Genomic DNA, 13,103 nt, shown 5'->3' with positions numbered 1-13,103 from the left:
CGCACAAACTGGCTTCTTATTCCCCAGACGTGACCGCTCTCCTCTGGAGTGAAGGCATTAAAATAAAATAAAAAAAAAATCACGCTACCCGGGGAGCCAAGCGTCTACGGAAGTGGGCGCGGGACGACTTCCTGCCATGCGGACCAATGAGCTCCTCCTGACGGCAACCAATTTAGTCAAGTCGGCCCAAGGCCAAGCGCATTTTGATTGGTTGTTCAGCGCTAGAGGCGCAAAGGCTCGCGAGAATACGTCTAAGGGGCTCTCTGTGATTGCTCAGTTTGCCTGTCGGTCACCCTCGCTCTGAGGCTGAGCCGGAAACAGGGTTCACCTTTGGCACCGCCTCTTCCTGGCCTGACGCGCCGGGAGGGTGTGGGCGCCGCAGGGGTTCGGGAACCACCGCGTGGGCGGGGGGTCGCGCCGCCCGGCCCAGGCGGTTCTGCCCCCCGGGGGACGGGAAGGCGAGGCGCGGGGCGTGGCCCGAAGTGCGGAGGGAGGGGCCCCGAGCTGGGCGGGGAGCGGACGTGGGGCGGGGCCGGAGGAGGAGGAGGAGGAGGCGGAAGCGGCGTACGAGCCCGGATCCGGAGCGGTCGCGAAGCCAGCGTCCGGGGCCCGCGGAGCGGCGTCGGCGGGGTTGGCCGGGGGCGACGGGGAGCTGACGTTCGGGCGGGCGGCTTTCGTGCTCGGGGGTGGGGGTGGGAAGGAAGCCGGGCTCTCGTGCGGGTCGTCGGAGCGGGCGGAGGTCCCGCGGTGTCCGGGGGGTGGTGGGGGGAGGAGGAGGAGGATGCGAGCCGCGGCCCCGGGGCGGGGCGGGCGGCGGCCGCGGCACCGCGAGCGGCGGCGCAGGGGGCGGCCGGCGGCGGCATGAGACGCGGCGCCGGGCTCCGCGGAAGGGCGGCGCGGCCCGCTCGTTCCCGTGGCATCGGCTCTCCGGCTCGCGGTGCCCTGCCAGCTGGGGCCTCGGCCGCTCTCCTCCCGGCCGCCTCTCGGGCCGCCGCTGGTAACCAGTCGCCCCGCCGCCCGAGGCTTCACCCGCGCCCTCCCTCAGGACGACGCTCCCGCGGTGCGGCTCGGGCCTGTGCGCCCCGGATCCGGAGGCCGCGGCGCCGCGCGGGGCCGGCTGCGAGGCCGGAAGATGGCCTGGGTGCTCAAGATGGACGAGGTGATCGAGTCTGGGCTGGTGCACGACTTCGACGCCAGCCTCTCGGGCATCGGGCAGGAGCTGGGCGCTGGCGCTTACAGCATGAGGTGAGGGGCGTCGTGGGGTGCGTGGAGGGAGACCCCCCCTTCACCCACACAGACACATAACACTGTGCTCTTTGGGGGAGCCCCTCGGGGTCTTCCCGCGTGGCGGTCGGTGCCTTGGGGAGCCCCGCAGGCCTCTTGGTGGTGGCTGGCCGGGTTTCCTTCCCGATCTCTCGGTGTTGCTGTAAAACACACCCTGCTGCTTCCATGGTTTGAGTTGGTGGGGGAAGGGGCTTCCCTTTCCTTTCCAGGCGATTTGCAAAGCCCCTTGGGGCTGGAATACCCTGTATAATCAGAGTAACCTTTGTGATGGGAACATGCTCTCCAGTTTTGTTTCTTTTGGGTGGTTTTATTTTATTTTATTCCATTGGTATCTGTTCCTATTATTTATATTGGCATGCAGTGTAGGCTTTTTCTGTCTGCAAAAATCAAGTCGTTTGGTGCAATAGTAAATTATTACATCACAAGTGAAAGGAGCACCTAGGGATTATAAAAGCTTACTCACTTGATTGTGGTCTTCCTGGCGTCTCTACAAGCGAAGCTTCTCATTTTGGGGACTACCCTGGGTCAGTTTCTTCTTGCAAGAGGGCTTTAAGAAGTACTGTTGGGCTGGAGAGATGGCTTAGCGGTTAAGCGCTTGCCTGTGAAGCCTAAGGATCCTGGTTCGAGGCTCGGTTCCCCAGGTCCCACGTTAGCCAGATGCACAAGGGGGCGCACGCGTCTGGAGTTCGTTTGCAGAGGCTGGAAGCCCTGGCGCGCCCATTCTCTCTCTCCCTCTATCTGTCTTTCTCTCTGTGTCTGTCGCTCTCAAATAAATAAAAAATTAAAAAAAAAAAGAAGTACTGTTTGTTGAGACAAAGTCATCTGTCTGTCCTAGCAGCCGTTCATTTTGTGAGGTTGAAACATGCATGAACTAAGTCTTTGCTCTGTATGGGAATTGGAAGCTCCATGTTGGAGTGGCTTTATTGAAATAGAGCTTATGTGCATGCAAGGTTTACTCCATGAAGTCTGATATTGAATGGTCTGGTGACCTTTCATGAACGTGACTTAAGTGTAGTATTCTGTTCTTCAGCAGAATGCCAGGCGTGGGTGAAATGCTTTCCTATCTTTCGCCATTCCTCAGGGGAAGACAGGAGCATAAATATCCCAGGGAAGAGGACATCGGGTTAGAGCTGTCCTGGAGCACTTGGGACTGATTCCTGAAGCCCGTTGGGCATGACTCTAGCCCATAAAGAACGCTCAGAACAGTCGAGATGTTTCTTGGAGTGTGGAAGCAAGTGTTGGAAGGAATATTAAACCGAGAATTAAGCCACCAGTGTCTGACCCTGATTTACTCTCCCTGAACTTGGCACCTCCTCCCTCTGCAGTTGTGTAACTTGAGGGCCTTAGATGAGGTGGATTATTTTCTGGAACAACTGCCGCTGTTGTTGAGGAAATTGAGCTACTGAAAGTCATGAGGTCACCCAGAGGAGAGCCCTGAATGAAGATAGTGCTTCCTGTGGAGTTCCTCAGCGATCCACTTGAACCCTGGACTTGGAGTCAGTGCATAAAAAAGCACAAGTTGAGCACGTGTCTGCTTGCTTCTCCTTTCAGTCAGATGGAGTTGCTGCTCAAAGTTAGATGGTTTTCAGAGCGCTTGCTTTCTTGTCAGGTCGTCCACTAACTGAACTTGGTTTTGAAGAAATAAAATCTTGGTGATACCCAGCCCGTTCCTTGACCTTATTCTTAATGCTTGGCATCTTTGTAACTCTGTCATTTATGACACTTCTCTTGGGAAAACTTACCCTTGAATGTTTTCAGCTGGGTCATTTAATCTAAATTTTCCAGTGACTTTGAAGGCAGATACCATTTTTTGAGGGACGTGTTCATATTTTCTTATTTAAATAGGTCCTGGAAAACTAAAAAGGAACTCACCTCTTCAATATTTGTGGCCCTTTATTTGAAATTCTCAGGAGAAAAAAATTCCAAAATTGAACTGACCAGGAGAAGGTACAGTGCTGCTTCAAGCTATTTGTGTTTTTGTGGTTCTCTCAGTAAATTCAAGAAGCCCCAGGGTATAGGCTCACACCTGTAATTCCAGCACTTGGGAGGCAGAGGCAGGAGGATTGACTGGTTTTGAGGCCAACCTAGAAACAGTGAGATCTTGTCTCAGAGCTGGAGAGACAGCTCAGCAGTTGGTTAAAGACACTTGTTTGTAAAGTTTGATTGCCCAGGGTTCGATTACCCACTAGCCATATAAAACCAGAGTTCCAAAGTGGCACATGGCAGTGGCAAGAGGCCCTGGTACACCCTATTCTTTCTTTCTGCTTGCAAATAAATTATAATCTTTTTAAATCAGAAACTAAATTTGAACTTATTGAAAAAAATAGCTTAATAAAAATTTAGTTTGTATGCCGGTTTCCATTTTTTCCTTCAAAGTGAAGCATTCTTCCTGTATTTGCTTTTTTAAAAAACATATACTTTATTTATCTATTTGAGAGGGAAAGAGTGAATGGGCACGCTAGGGCCTCCAGTCACTGCAAACAAACTCCAGATGCATGCGCCCCCTTGTGCATCTGGCTTATGTGGGTCCTGAGGAATCAAAACGGGGTCCTTTGGCTTTGTAGCCAAATGCCTTAACAGCTAAGCCATCCCAACTCTGCATTTGCTTTTTTTAAAGAATGTCTTACAATGAGGTATTATCTTACGGCACTGGGAATTGAACCTAGGACCTTAGGTTTATGTGGCAAGGTATTTCATTTTATTTATTTGAGAGGGAGAGAAAGAATGGGCGTACCAGGGCCTCTAGCCACTGCAAACGAACTTCAGACACATGCAACACCTTGTGCATCTGGCTTTACGTGGGTACTGGGCAATTGAACCTGAGTCCTTAGGCTTCTCATGCAAGTGCCTTAATCACTAAGTCATCTCTTCAGCCCTCGTTCTTTGTTTTTGTGAGAGACAGAATTACGCTGGAGCAAGTTGGGCCTTGAACCCATTATGTACTTGGAAAAAGAAGGCTTCCATTGATAGGTGTTCAAGGTAATTGTGGATAAATCTGAAACTGGCTTACTGCATTTCTGGTATTCTTACGCTAAAATGAATGGCTCTCGCTCACTTTGACTGAAATACATGTGCTGACCTTTTGGAAAATAGTGATTTTCTGAGTTACGTGGATCATCCGTGTTATAATGCTTTTTGGCTTTATTTTTGAAGCAGGGTCTGACTATGTAATCCCAGCTGTTCTGGAAATCTGTCGTCCTGCCTCAGGCTGCTTAGTAATGGTATTGCTAGAGTATGCCACCATGCCTAGTTAAATGTTTTGTTTTTCCTTTTCTAGTTGAGCTTTGATAGTTCATTATACATATCAAAAAGTTGTGCTCCTTAATATTAGCCCATCAGAGTAATGCTTAGTGGAGAGCTTGGATTTTATCATTGGCAACATACTATCCTTGCTTTCCTAGAAATGATTGGTTCACTTTGGTAATTTTAGGATGTTTTTGTGAGACACCCAGTTCTGGATAATTATAGTTTTTCAAGTTAGAATTACATTCTATGAAAAAAGCTGCTAGGTAAGCTTACAAATCAAGCCCTTGAACAAGAGCTTTTCCTCAAGTCAGCCAGTTACTGGAGCTCAGAGAAGTCCCTTGGGGATGACAGAGCTGGGACTCGAAGCTCCGCAAAGGCTTTGACTTCCTGCTGCTGCTGCACCTTCGGTTATTGTTTGTGTGTGCGCGCATGTGTGAATGCAGGCGTGCGCCTGACAACACATGTGGAGGTCAAGGACAGCTGTAGATGTTGGTCCTCCCCATCCACTGTGTTGGAGGCAGGTTCTTGCTCACTAGTGTAGCTGGTCTGCAAGCTTCTGGTGGGATTCTCCTGGCTCTACCTCCCTTCTTTCTTTAGATGTGTTGAGATTGCAGACACCCACTACAAATGTCTGGCTGTAAGTGGGTTTGAGGGTCTAAACTCAGGTACTCATCTCCCCAGCATTCTTAAAAATCCTACTAATTAGTAACTGAGAAATCTCAATGTAGTAGAATAGACTTTTTCTGGATAGCAAGGAAATCGGTTGAGAATCATTGTGTGTGTGTAGGATTTGCTGTGTGGTGTCTGAAACGGGGGATCCTCTTGTTACCAGCATGTGCCACGTGCTGGCTTTGCACTGCTGTGATCGTTGGGTCCTTTTTCTCTAAGCCCTTACTGCACTCTTCATTCTTCAGGATCTCAAGGTTCTGTGGACAACATCGTTCAGTGACAATGCATTTACTTTTTTTTTTTTTTTTTTTTTTTTTTTGAGGTAGGGTCTCACTCTAGTTCAGGCTAGCCTGGAATTCACTATGTAGTCTCAGGGTGGTCTTGAACTCATAGCGATTCTCCTACCTGTACCCAAGTGCTGGGATTAAAGGCGTGAGCCACCATGCCTAGCGCGATGCATTTACTTTGGACTCTGCTGCTTCCACTTCATTTTTGCCTTTGTGGGTTTTAGTGCGGTGTTGGCTGGAAACACCAAGAGCTGGAGTCCTTAGTTGTCTTACTGATTTTATAGAAAATGCTTCCAAATTTTCACAAATCCCTTGTCTCCTGTGTGAGTGTGCGTGTGTGTGTTGTATGTACATGTGTGTGCTGATGTGCACAACCTACGTGCGTTTGGAGTCCAGAAGGAGCATTGGGTATCCTCTGTTGCTCTTCTGTTCTGTTTCCTTGAGATGGAGTCTCTCACTGACCCTGGAGCTGCTGTTTTTCAGTCAGATGGGCTGAAAACACCCACAGTGATTCTCCTGTCCCTGCCCTCGGCATCACTGCCCAAACTCTCTCCTCTGCCCCTCCCCCCATGGGGCTCTCTAGCCCAGGCTGACCTGGAATTCACTATGTTGTCTCAGATTGGACTCATACTCACAGCAATCCTCCTACCACTGCCTCCTGAGTGCTGGGGCTAAAGGCGTGTGCTCCACATTGTGCTCAAACTCTTTTAAAAAAAAATATTTTTATTTATTTATTTACTTATTTATTTGGCAGAGAGAAAGAGGCAGAGACAGAGAATGGGCATGTCAGGGTCTCCAGACGCTAGGAACGAACTCCAGATGTTCCGCCTTGTGCGTCTGGTTTACAGGGATGCTGGGGAATGGAGTCTGGCTGGGTCCTTCGGATTTGTAGGCAAGCACCTTAACTGCTAAGCCATCCCTCCAGCCCTATGCTCAAACTCTTAAAAATTGTTTTTGTTGTTTGTGTCAAGGTAGTGTCTGACTAGGCTGGCCTTGAACTAACAGTAATCCTCCTACTCTACAGGATTAAAGTCATGCATAATCATGCCTAGCTCCAAACTCTTTTTTTGTTTTTTGTTCTTCGAGGTAGGGTCTCACTCTGGCTCAGGCTGACCTGACCTGGAATTCACTATGGAGTCTCAGGGTGGCCTCGAACTCATGGTGATCTCCTACCTCTGCCTCCTGAGTGCTGGGATTAAAGGCGTGCGCCACCACGCCCGGCCAAACTCTCTTTTTAAATAATATTAGCTAGTGAAGAAGTAGGTTTCTGTATGGCTTATTCATAATATCTTTAATTTTGATTAACACTTTCCCAACCCCCTTCTGTCTTCCATTCCCTCACCTCACTAAGACTATTCCATTCTCAGAATTCTGCTCTGTACTGTTACATATCTACTATAACCTCTTTTTTTTTTCTTCAAGGTAGGATCTTACTTTATAGCCCAGGCTGGCCTAGAATTCACTATGTAGTTTCGGGTGGCCTTGAACTCACAGTGATCCTCCAGTCTCAGCTTCCCAGTGCTGGGATTAAAGTCATGTGCCACCATGCCCGCTTCAAAACAATGATTTTATTTAAAAGTCAAAGTACAGGGTAGATAAAGTGCAAGAGAGTTGTGGGCTGAAGGGAGGTTGTTCAAGAGCCCAGATTGCTCCTGGGGCTTCCTCTCATGGGTCCAAGAGAGGGAGTAGGTAGTTAGGGACAGGACATGGGAGTTGTTTTTGTTGTTGTTGTTTTCTGAGGTAGGGTCTCACTCTGGCACAGGCTGATATGGAATTCACTATGTATTATCAGGGTAGCCTTGAACTCATAGCGATCCTCCTACCTGTGCCTCCCAAGTGCTGTGATTAAAGGCGTGCACCACCATGCCTGGTTTAAATAGATTTTTGTGTTTGTGCCATGCATGCACTACTCTGTGTCTCTCTTTGCAAGCAAGCACCTTTAACCATTTTGCCATCTCCCCCGAATCCAGGGAGTTGTTATTTTAATACATGTTTACTTACTGAGAGAATGAGCCCACTTGTGCAAGAGCTCAGGGCTCTGCAAAAGAACTCCATATGCATGTGCCTACCACTTTGTGCATCTGCCTTTACATACGTATTGGGGGATCAAGCCTAGGCCACTAGGCTTTGCAAGCAAGGTCCTGATCCATTGAAACATGTCCCCAGACCCAAGAATTTTTGTTTTGACAAATGGAAACAAGTCTTCTGTGCAGGTGTGGATTGCACATCCCATAATTTTAGTCATATATACCTGATCACGCATAGACAGAAAATGGTAAATTGGGTTTTTTCTTTAATAGTTCTTTAGGAGCACATAGTTTATATCTGGTTGTGCCTGCACCTAAAACAATTTAGATTGGATAGTTCACTTGCTTGTATGGGTGTGACCACAAAGTAATCACAAAAGGGGTGTTGCTAGGGTGAAGTTGGGTATTGCTGTATTTGGGCAGAGGTGTGTGCAGCTGGGTGTTGGTGGGGTCCTGGGTTGCTAAGCTATCCCTCTCTTTGTCCAGCCTCAGGCTCTTCGCCTTGGCTGAGTCTTTCCTTGCTTCTGTCACTGCTGTGCATAGTTTAGTGATCCGTTCCTCCCTCCCCTTCCAACCCCTGCTTTCCTAGGTGATTTCCCCAGACTCAGAGCTTCTATTTTCAGCTGATGCCCTCACTTGCTGTTTTGCCAAGAACAAGAAAACTGAACTCCACATATTGAAAGAGGGGAGAGCAAGGTTACGGCAGGCAATACATCCTAGCTCCCGAGACTGAGGAGGAGCAATGCTTGTGCCCGCAGGGGCTCCAGGTCCCAAGGCTTCCTGAGTTCCAGCCCTCCTGCGCCTCCCTCTGCCGACAAGACCTGGGTTAGAGCTGTCTGGGATGTATTTGGGTATGGATTTCTTTTCTTTATCCTGGTTTGGTCACGTTGATCTCTTGAGCCAGTGAATTGGTATAGTTGCTCAACTTTGGAATCTGCTTTATCTCTTCAGAACTGCCCCTGTCCCATCCATTCTTTTACATCCTGGAGCACCAAGTAAGATGGAAGCTTTTTCCTCTGCACATTGTTTTGTTACTTCCCTCTCCATGCTATCTTCTGGAATGATTTCTTTCTACCTGATCTATTTTGTGATTGTTCTTGACTCTGATAGAAGCTGCTATTCTGAGTTCTTTTTTTTACTGTTGTTGTTTTTTCGAGGTAGGGTCTCACTCTAGCCCAGGCTGAACTGACATTCACTGTGGAGTTTCAGGGTGGCCTCAAACTCATGGCAATACTCCTACCTTTGCTTCCTGAGTGCTGGGATTAAAGCGTGCACCACCACGCCCGGCAAACCTGAGTTCTTTTTAAAAATATTTTATTGGGCTGGAGAGATGGCGTAGCGGTTAAGCGCTTGCCTGTGAAGCCTAAGGACCCCGGTTCGAGGCTCGGTTCCCCAGGTCCCACGTTAGCCAGATGCACAAGGGGGCGCACGCGTCTGGAGTTCGTTTGCAGAGGCTGGAAGCCCTGGCGCGCCCATTCTCTCTCTCCCTCTACCTGTCTTTCTCTCTGTGTCTGTCGCTCTCAAATAAATAAATAATTTAAAAATATTTTATTTATTTGCAAGCAGAGAGAGAGTGTGTGTATGGGTGCGTCAGTGCCTGTAACCTCTGTAAACAAATTTCAGATGTGCGCACCACTTTGTGCATCTGGCTTTATGTGGGTACTGGGGCACTGAACCCATGTCATCAGGCTTTGCAGTCAAGTGTCTTATTCACTGAGCCATCTCTCCAGCTCCCCACCCATCTTTTATTTAAATGTATTTATTTATTTGAAAGAGACAGGGGGAGAGAGATTGAGAGAGTGGGTGTGCCAAGGCCTCCAGCCTCTGCAAACAAACTCCAGACACATGTACCACTTTGTACATCTGACTTTACATGGGTACTGGGCAGTTGAACCCTGGCTGTCAGGCTTTGCAAGCAAAGTGCCTTTAACCGCTGAGCCATTTCTCCAGCCCTAAACCTGAGATCTTTTGGTTTCACGAGGTAGGGTCTCACTCTAGCCCAGGCTTACCTGGAATTCACTATGGAGTCTCAGGGTGGCCTTGAACTCACGGCAATCCTCCTACCTCTACCTCCCAAGTGCTGGGATTAAAGGCATGCGCCACCACGCCCGGCTAAACCTGAGATCTTAATTTGGACAGTTTTAACTGCCAATTCCATAAATTCCGTGTGTCCTTCCCGTATTGCTATCCTTTAAAGTTTCCTGTTCTTTGCAGATCTTTTCAGCCTTGTCTTTCAGTTCTTCAAATAAAGTAAGCATAATTTCATAATTTATATATGTGTGTGTGTGTGTGTGTGTGTGTGTGTGTGTGTGTGTGTATATATATATATATATATAGTTACCATTTGAAGTCTTTGGTGGTCTGAATCATTCTATGCCCCATTTAAAAAAAAATAGGAAATCATGGCGATGTTTCCGCCAGAGAGGGATGAGTGGATGCTTTGATAGCAGAGGTGTGGAAGGTTTAGAGAGGAGACCACGGGACACAAGCGCTGCTCACTGGACTTGGCAGCTAGGATGGGTACTGGTGCCTTCCCCTGCTCTCCCCTCACACCCAGAATTTCCCACAAGTGTTTCTCTTCAGCAGTGCAGCCTAACAAGACTCGGGTTAGTTAGCAAGAAGTCTTGTGCACGTTGTTTTCTCCCCAGCTAAGACAGCAGAGAGCTGGATACCAGCAGACGGGATCGGGAACTGGGTGTGTGCCATCTGTTGTTTCTGCTTTGGAGTCTTATTCCTAGAGTCTTGTTTGTCCTTTGATGCTGGTTATTTTTTGAGTCTTGGCATTGCAGAATTACTTGGCAGAATTTTTCCTCCCCTCCTTGCATTTCATTTATTTTTCAGATCCCCTGAAACGATTCTGACCTATCTGGGACCATCATAGTCCAAAAGTTAGTGGTTTCCTAGCCCACCCAGAGAGACTGGGTATATCCTTGCAAATAGAGACAGGCTGCATATCCTTGCAAAAGCTTGCTTCCCTTCACCCATCCGCTAGGAACCTTTGCTGTCCAGGTTAATGGAGGTGGGCGTACTCTAGAACAATAAAACCACCACAGTCACAGTCCAGCTTCTTGGTGGTACCCTCACACTGAGATGGTGCCCTTTGGTAAAAATGATTTTGAGTTCCAGGCTTGTTCTGAGTCACTCCTTTTTTTTTTTTTTTTTTTTCCCAAGGTAGGGTCTCACTGTAGATCAGGCTGACCTGGAATTCACTATGTAATATCAGGGTGGCCTTGATCTCACAGTGATCCTCCTGCCTTTGCCTCACAAGTGCTGGGATTAAAGGTGTGTACCACCACGCCTGGCTTTTTTGTTTTGTTACTCGGTTTTTCTTAGATTTCTGCCTACTTCTGTACCATACCATTAGCTCTTCTTACATTTGAAAAATTACTTACTTGCAGGTATATATCTGTGCATGTGAGGGTGTGCCAAGGCCTCTTGCTGCTGCCAGGCACTTGAACCACTTTTTGTGCCCAGCCTTACTTGTGTGACTTGGGAATTAAACCCTGGGTGGCAAGCTTTGCATACAAGTACCTCTGACTGCTGAGCCATCTCCCCAGCCTCCTTCAGAACTTAAACTTCTAAGAGGAATGTTTGGGAGATGCTGCTCTAGCCCCCTAGGCTGGCCTGAAAATCACTGTAGGCTTGGCTGCCTCAGCTGTGTGTTCTGCCTCATTTTTAGTAGAAAGCAGTAGGTTGGGGTGGAGGTTAATCTCACTAAGCCTGCTATTACTAAGCAGTCAAAGCATTCATTTAGGTCTCTATGGTGTTATTTCCGTCATGATTTTATTTTCATATTTTGAATTCTTCAGAATTTCACTTCATTACCTGTCATTAAGAAAGCATGAAAGCCAGGCGTGGTAGCACACACCTTTAGTCCCACACTCAGGAGACAGAGGTAGGAGGAGCACCCTGAGACTACAGAGTGAATTCCAGGTCATCCTGGGTGAGAGTGAGACCCTACCTTGAAAAGCAAAAACAAAAAACCTTGAAATTTTAACTTGTTTTTGAAAACTAGTGCATCCCTCTACTTGCATTCAGAAGCTGTTAAGGGATGTACAGTGAGGTTTAGAGCATACAGTTGTCTCCCAGGAGGCAGCTTACATTGTTGAATGTTTTTTAGTGCCCTTGTAATTCTTCATAAATTCATTTGATCAAATTTATTTTTTTTTATTTATTTCCTTCCTTCCTTACTTTTGCAACAGAGTCTCTGTAGCCCAGGCTGGCCTTGAACTTAGGGTGATCAGCCTTCTAAGTGCTAGGATTAGAAGCATGAGCCATCAGTCCCGACTCCTTTCCTTTGTTTTGTTTTTGTGTTTGGAGACATAGTCCTTTATATCCTATGTTGGCCTTGGTCTCAGTTTGTAGCTAAGGTATTTTTCAGGGTCTGGGAATATAGGCTTGCACCATCAAGCCCAACTTTCTTGTGGTTTTCACATTACAGTTTTTGGTGCTAACCTTAGTTAAAATTTACCACGGGCTGGAGAGATGGCTCAGCTGAGTTGAGCTTAAAAGGGCTTTCAAAAAAATGTGATTGTCAGTTCCCTCACTCTCTGCTGAAAAAAAAAAGATTTATAAACATTTTTTGGTTCATTTTATTTATTTATTTAAGAGAGAGAGAGAAAGAGAATGGGCACACCGGGACCTTCAACCACTACAAATGAATGTCACACATGTGCCACCTTGGGTATCTGGCTTACTTGGGTCCTAGGGAGTCAAACCTGGGTTCTTTGGTTTTGCAAGCAAGTTAGCTTAACCACTAAGCCATCTCCAGTCCCATCCCCTCCCCCCAGGGTTTTTTTTTTAATTTTTATTAACATTTTCCATGATTATTATAAAATATATCCCATGGTAATTCCCTCCTTTTTTTTTTTTTTTTTTTTTGAGGTAGAGTTTGACCTGGAATTGTTTCAGGCTGGCCTCACCTCACAGTGATCCTCCTACCTCTGCCTTGTAAGTATGCCACCATGCCTGGCTAAATTTTTTTTTTTAATGTTTTTATTTATTTGCACGCAGAGAGACAGACACAGAGAATGAGCATGCCAGGGCATAGTGCCACTGCAGACAGACTGCAGGTGTGTGCCCTACTCTGTGCATCTGGCTTTATGTGCGTACTGGGGAATAGAAACCTGGTTGTCAGCACCATAACTGCTGAGCCATCTCTCTAGCCCAGACTTAAAATGCTTTTAGAAGTTTAAAAGTGTTTTTTAAAAAGGACTAAAAAAAATCTGGACTCTGGAGGTCATGGCTGGAAATGAGGGGTGGTGATGGGACACTGAACCTGTCCAGGTGGGGCTCTCTCAGGTGTTAGGCAGGGCCCACCTTTAGCTCCACTCACTGAATAAGTAACATCTGGTAGTCACAGTGTCTTAGAGTATACCTGGCACTGTGGAAGATGGTGGGAGAATGAAGCCTGTGAGTTTGGGCAGAGGGTTTTCCTGGAGTGGTAGAGGCTTCTTTGGGCCTGGTTGGTGGTTCTGGGAGGGGACAGCAGGTCTCTTTCAACCTCTGGGGTCAATGACAGACTCAAGACAAGGTGGTTGCATCACTGCTTTCAGGCTTGGCTCCTGGTCTCCTTGACTGGGGTGCTTCT

General features: G+C 47.6%; 1 protein-coding gene across 2 annotated transcripts in view; it reads left to right on the top strand.

The window, feature by feature from the left end:
• Window positions 1–1,090: 1,090 nt before the first annotated feature.
• Ubp1 (upstream binding protein 1) overlaps window positions 1,091–13,103 on the top strand; it is a 66,456-nt gene continuing 54,443 nt past the window's right edge. For both annotated transcript variants that reach the window (XM_004662071.2, XM_004662070.2), the window contains exon 1: window positions 1,091–1,245. In XM_004662071.2, coding sequence (XP_004662128.1) covers window positions 1,133–1,245 — 113 coding nt within the window. In that variant the 5' untranslated portion in view covers window positions 1,091–1,132. The remainder of the gene's footprint in view (window positions 1,246–13,103) is intronic.

This window comes from Jaculus jaculus, chromosome 17, assembly GCF_020740685.1.
Source record: "Jaculus jaculus isolate mJacJac1 chromosome 17, mJacJac1.mat.Y.cur, whole genome shotgun sequence".
NCBI classification, from domain to species: Eukaryota; Metazoa; Chordata; class Mammalia; order Rodentia; family Dipodidae; genus Jaculus; species Jaculus jaculus.
Note: the sequence above shows the minus strand (reverse complement) of the source record. Positions and strands in the feature narration are given on the sequence as shown.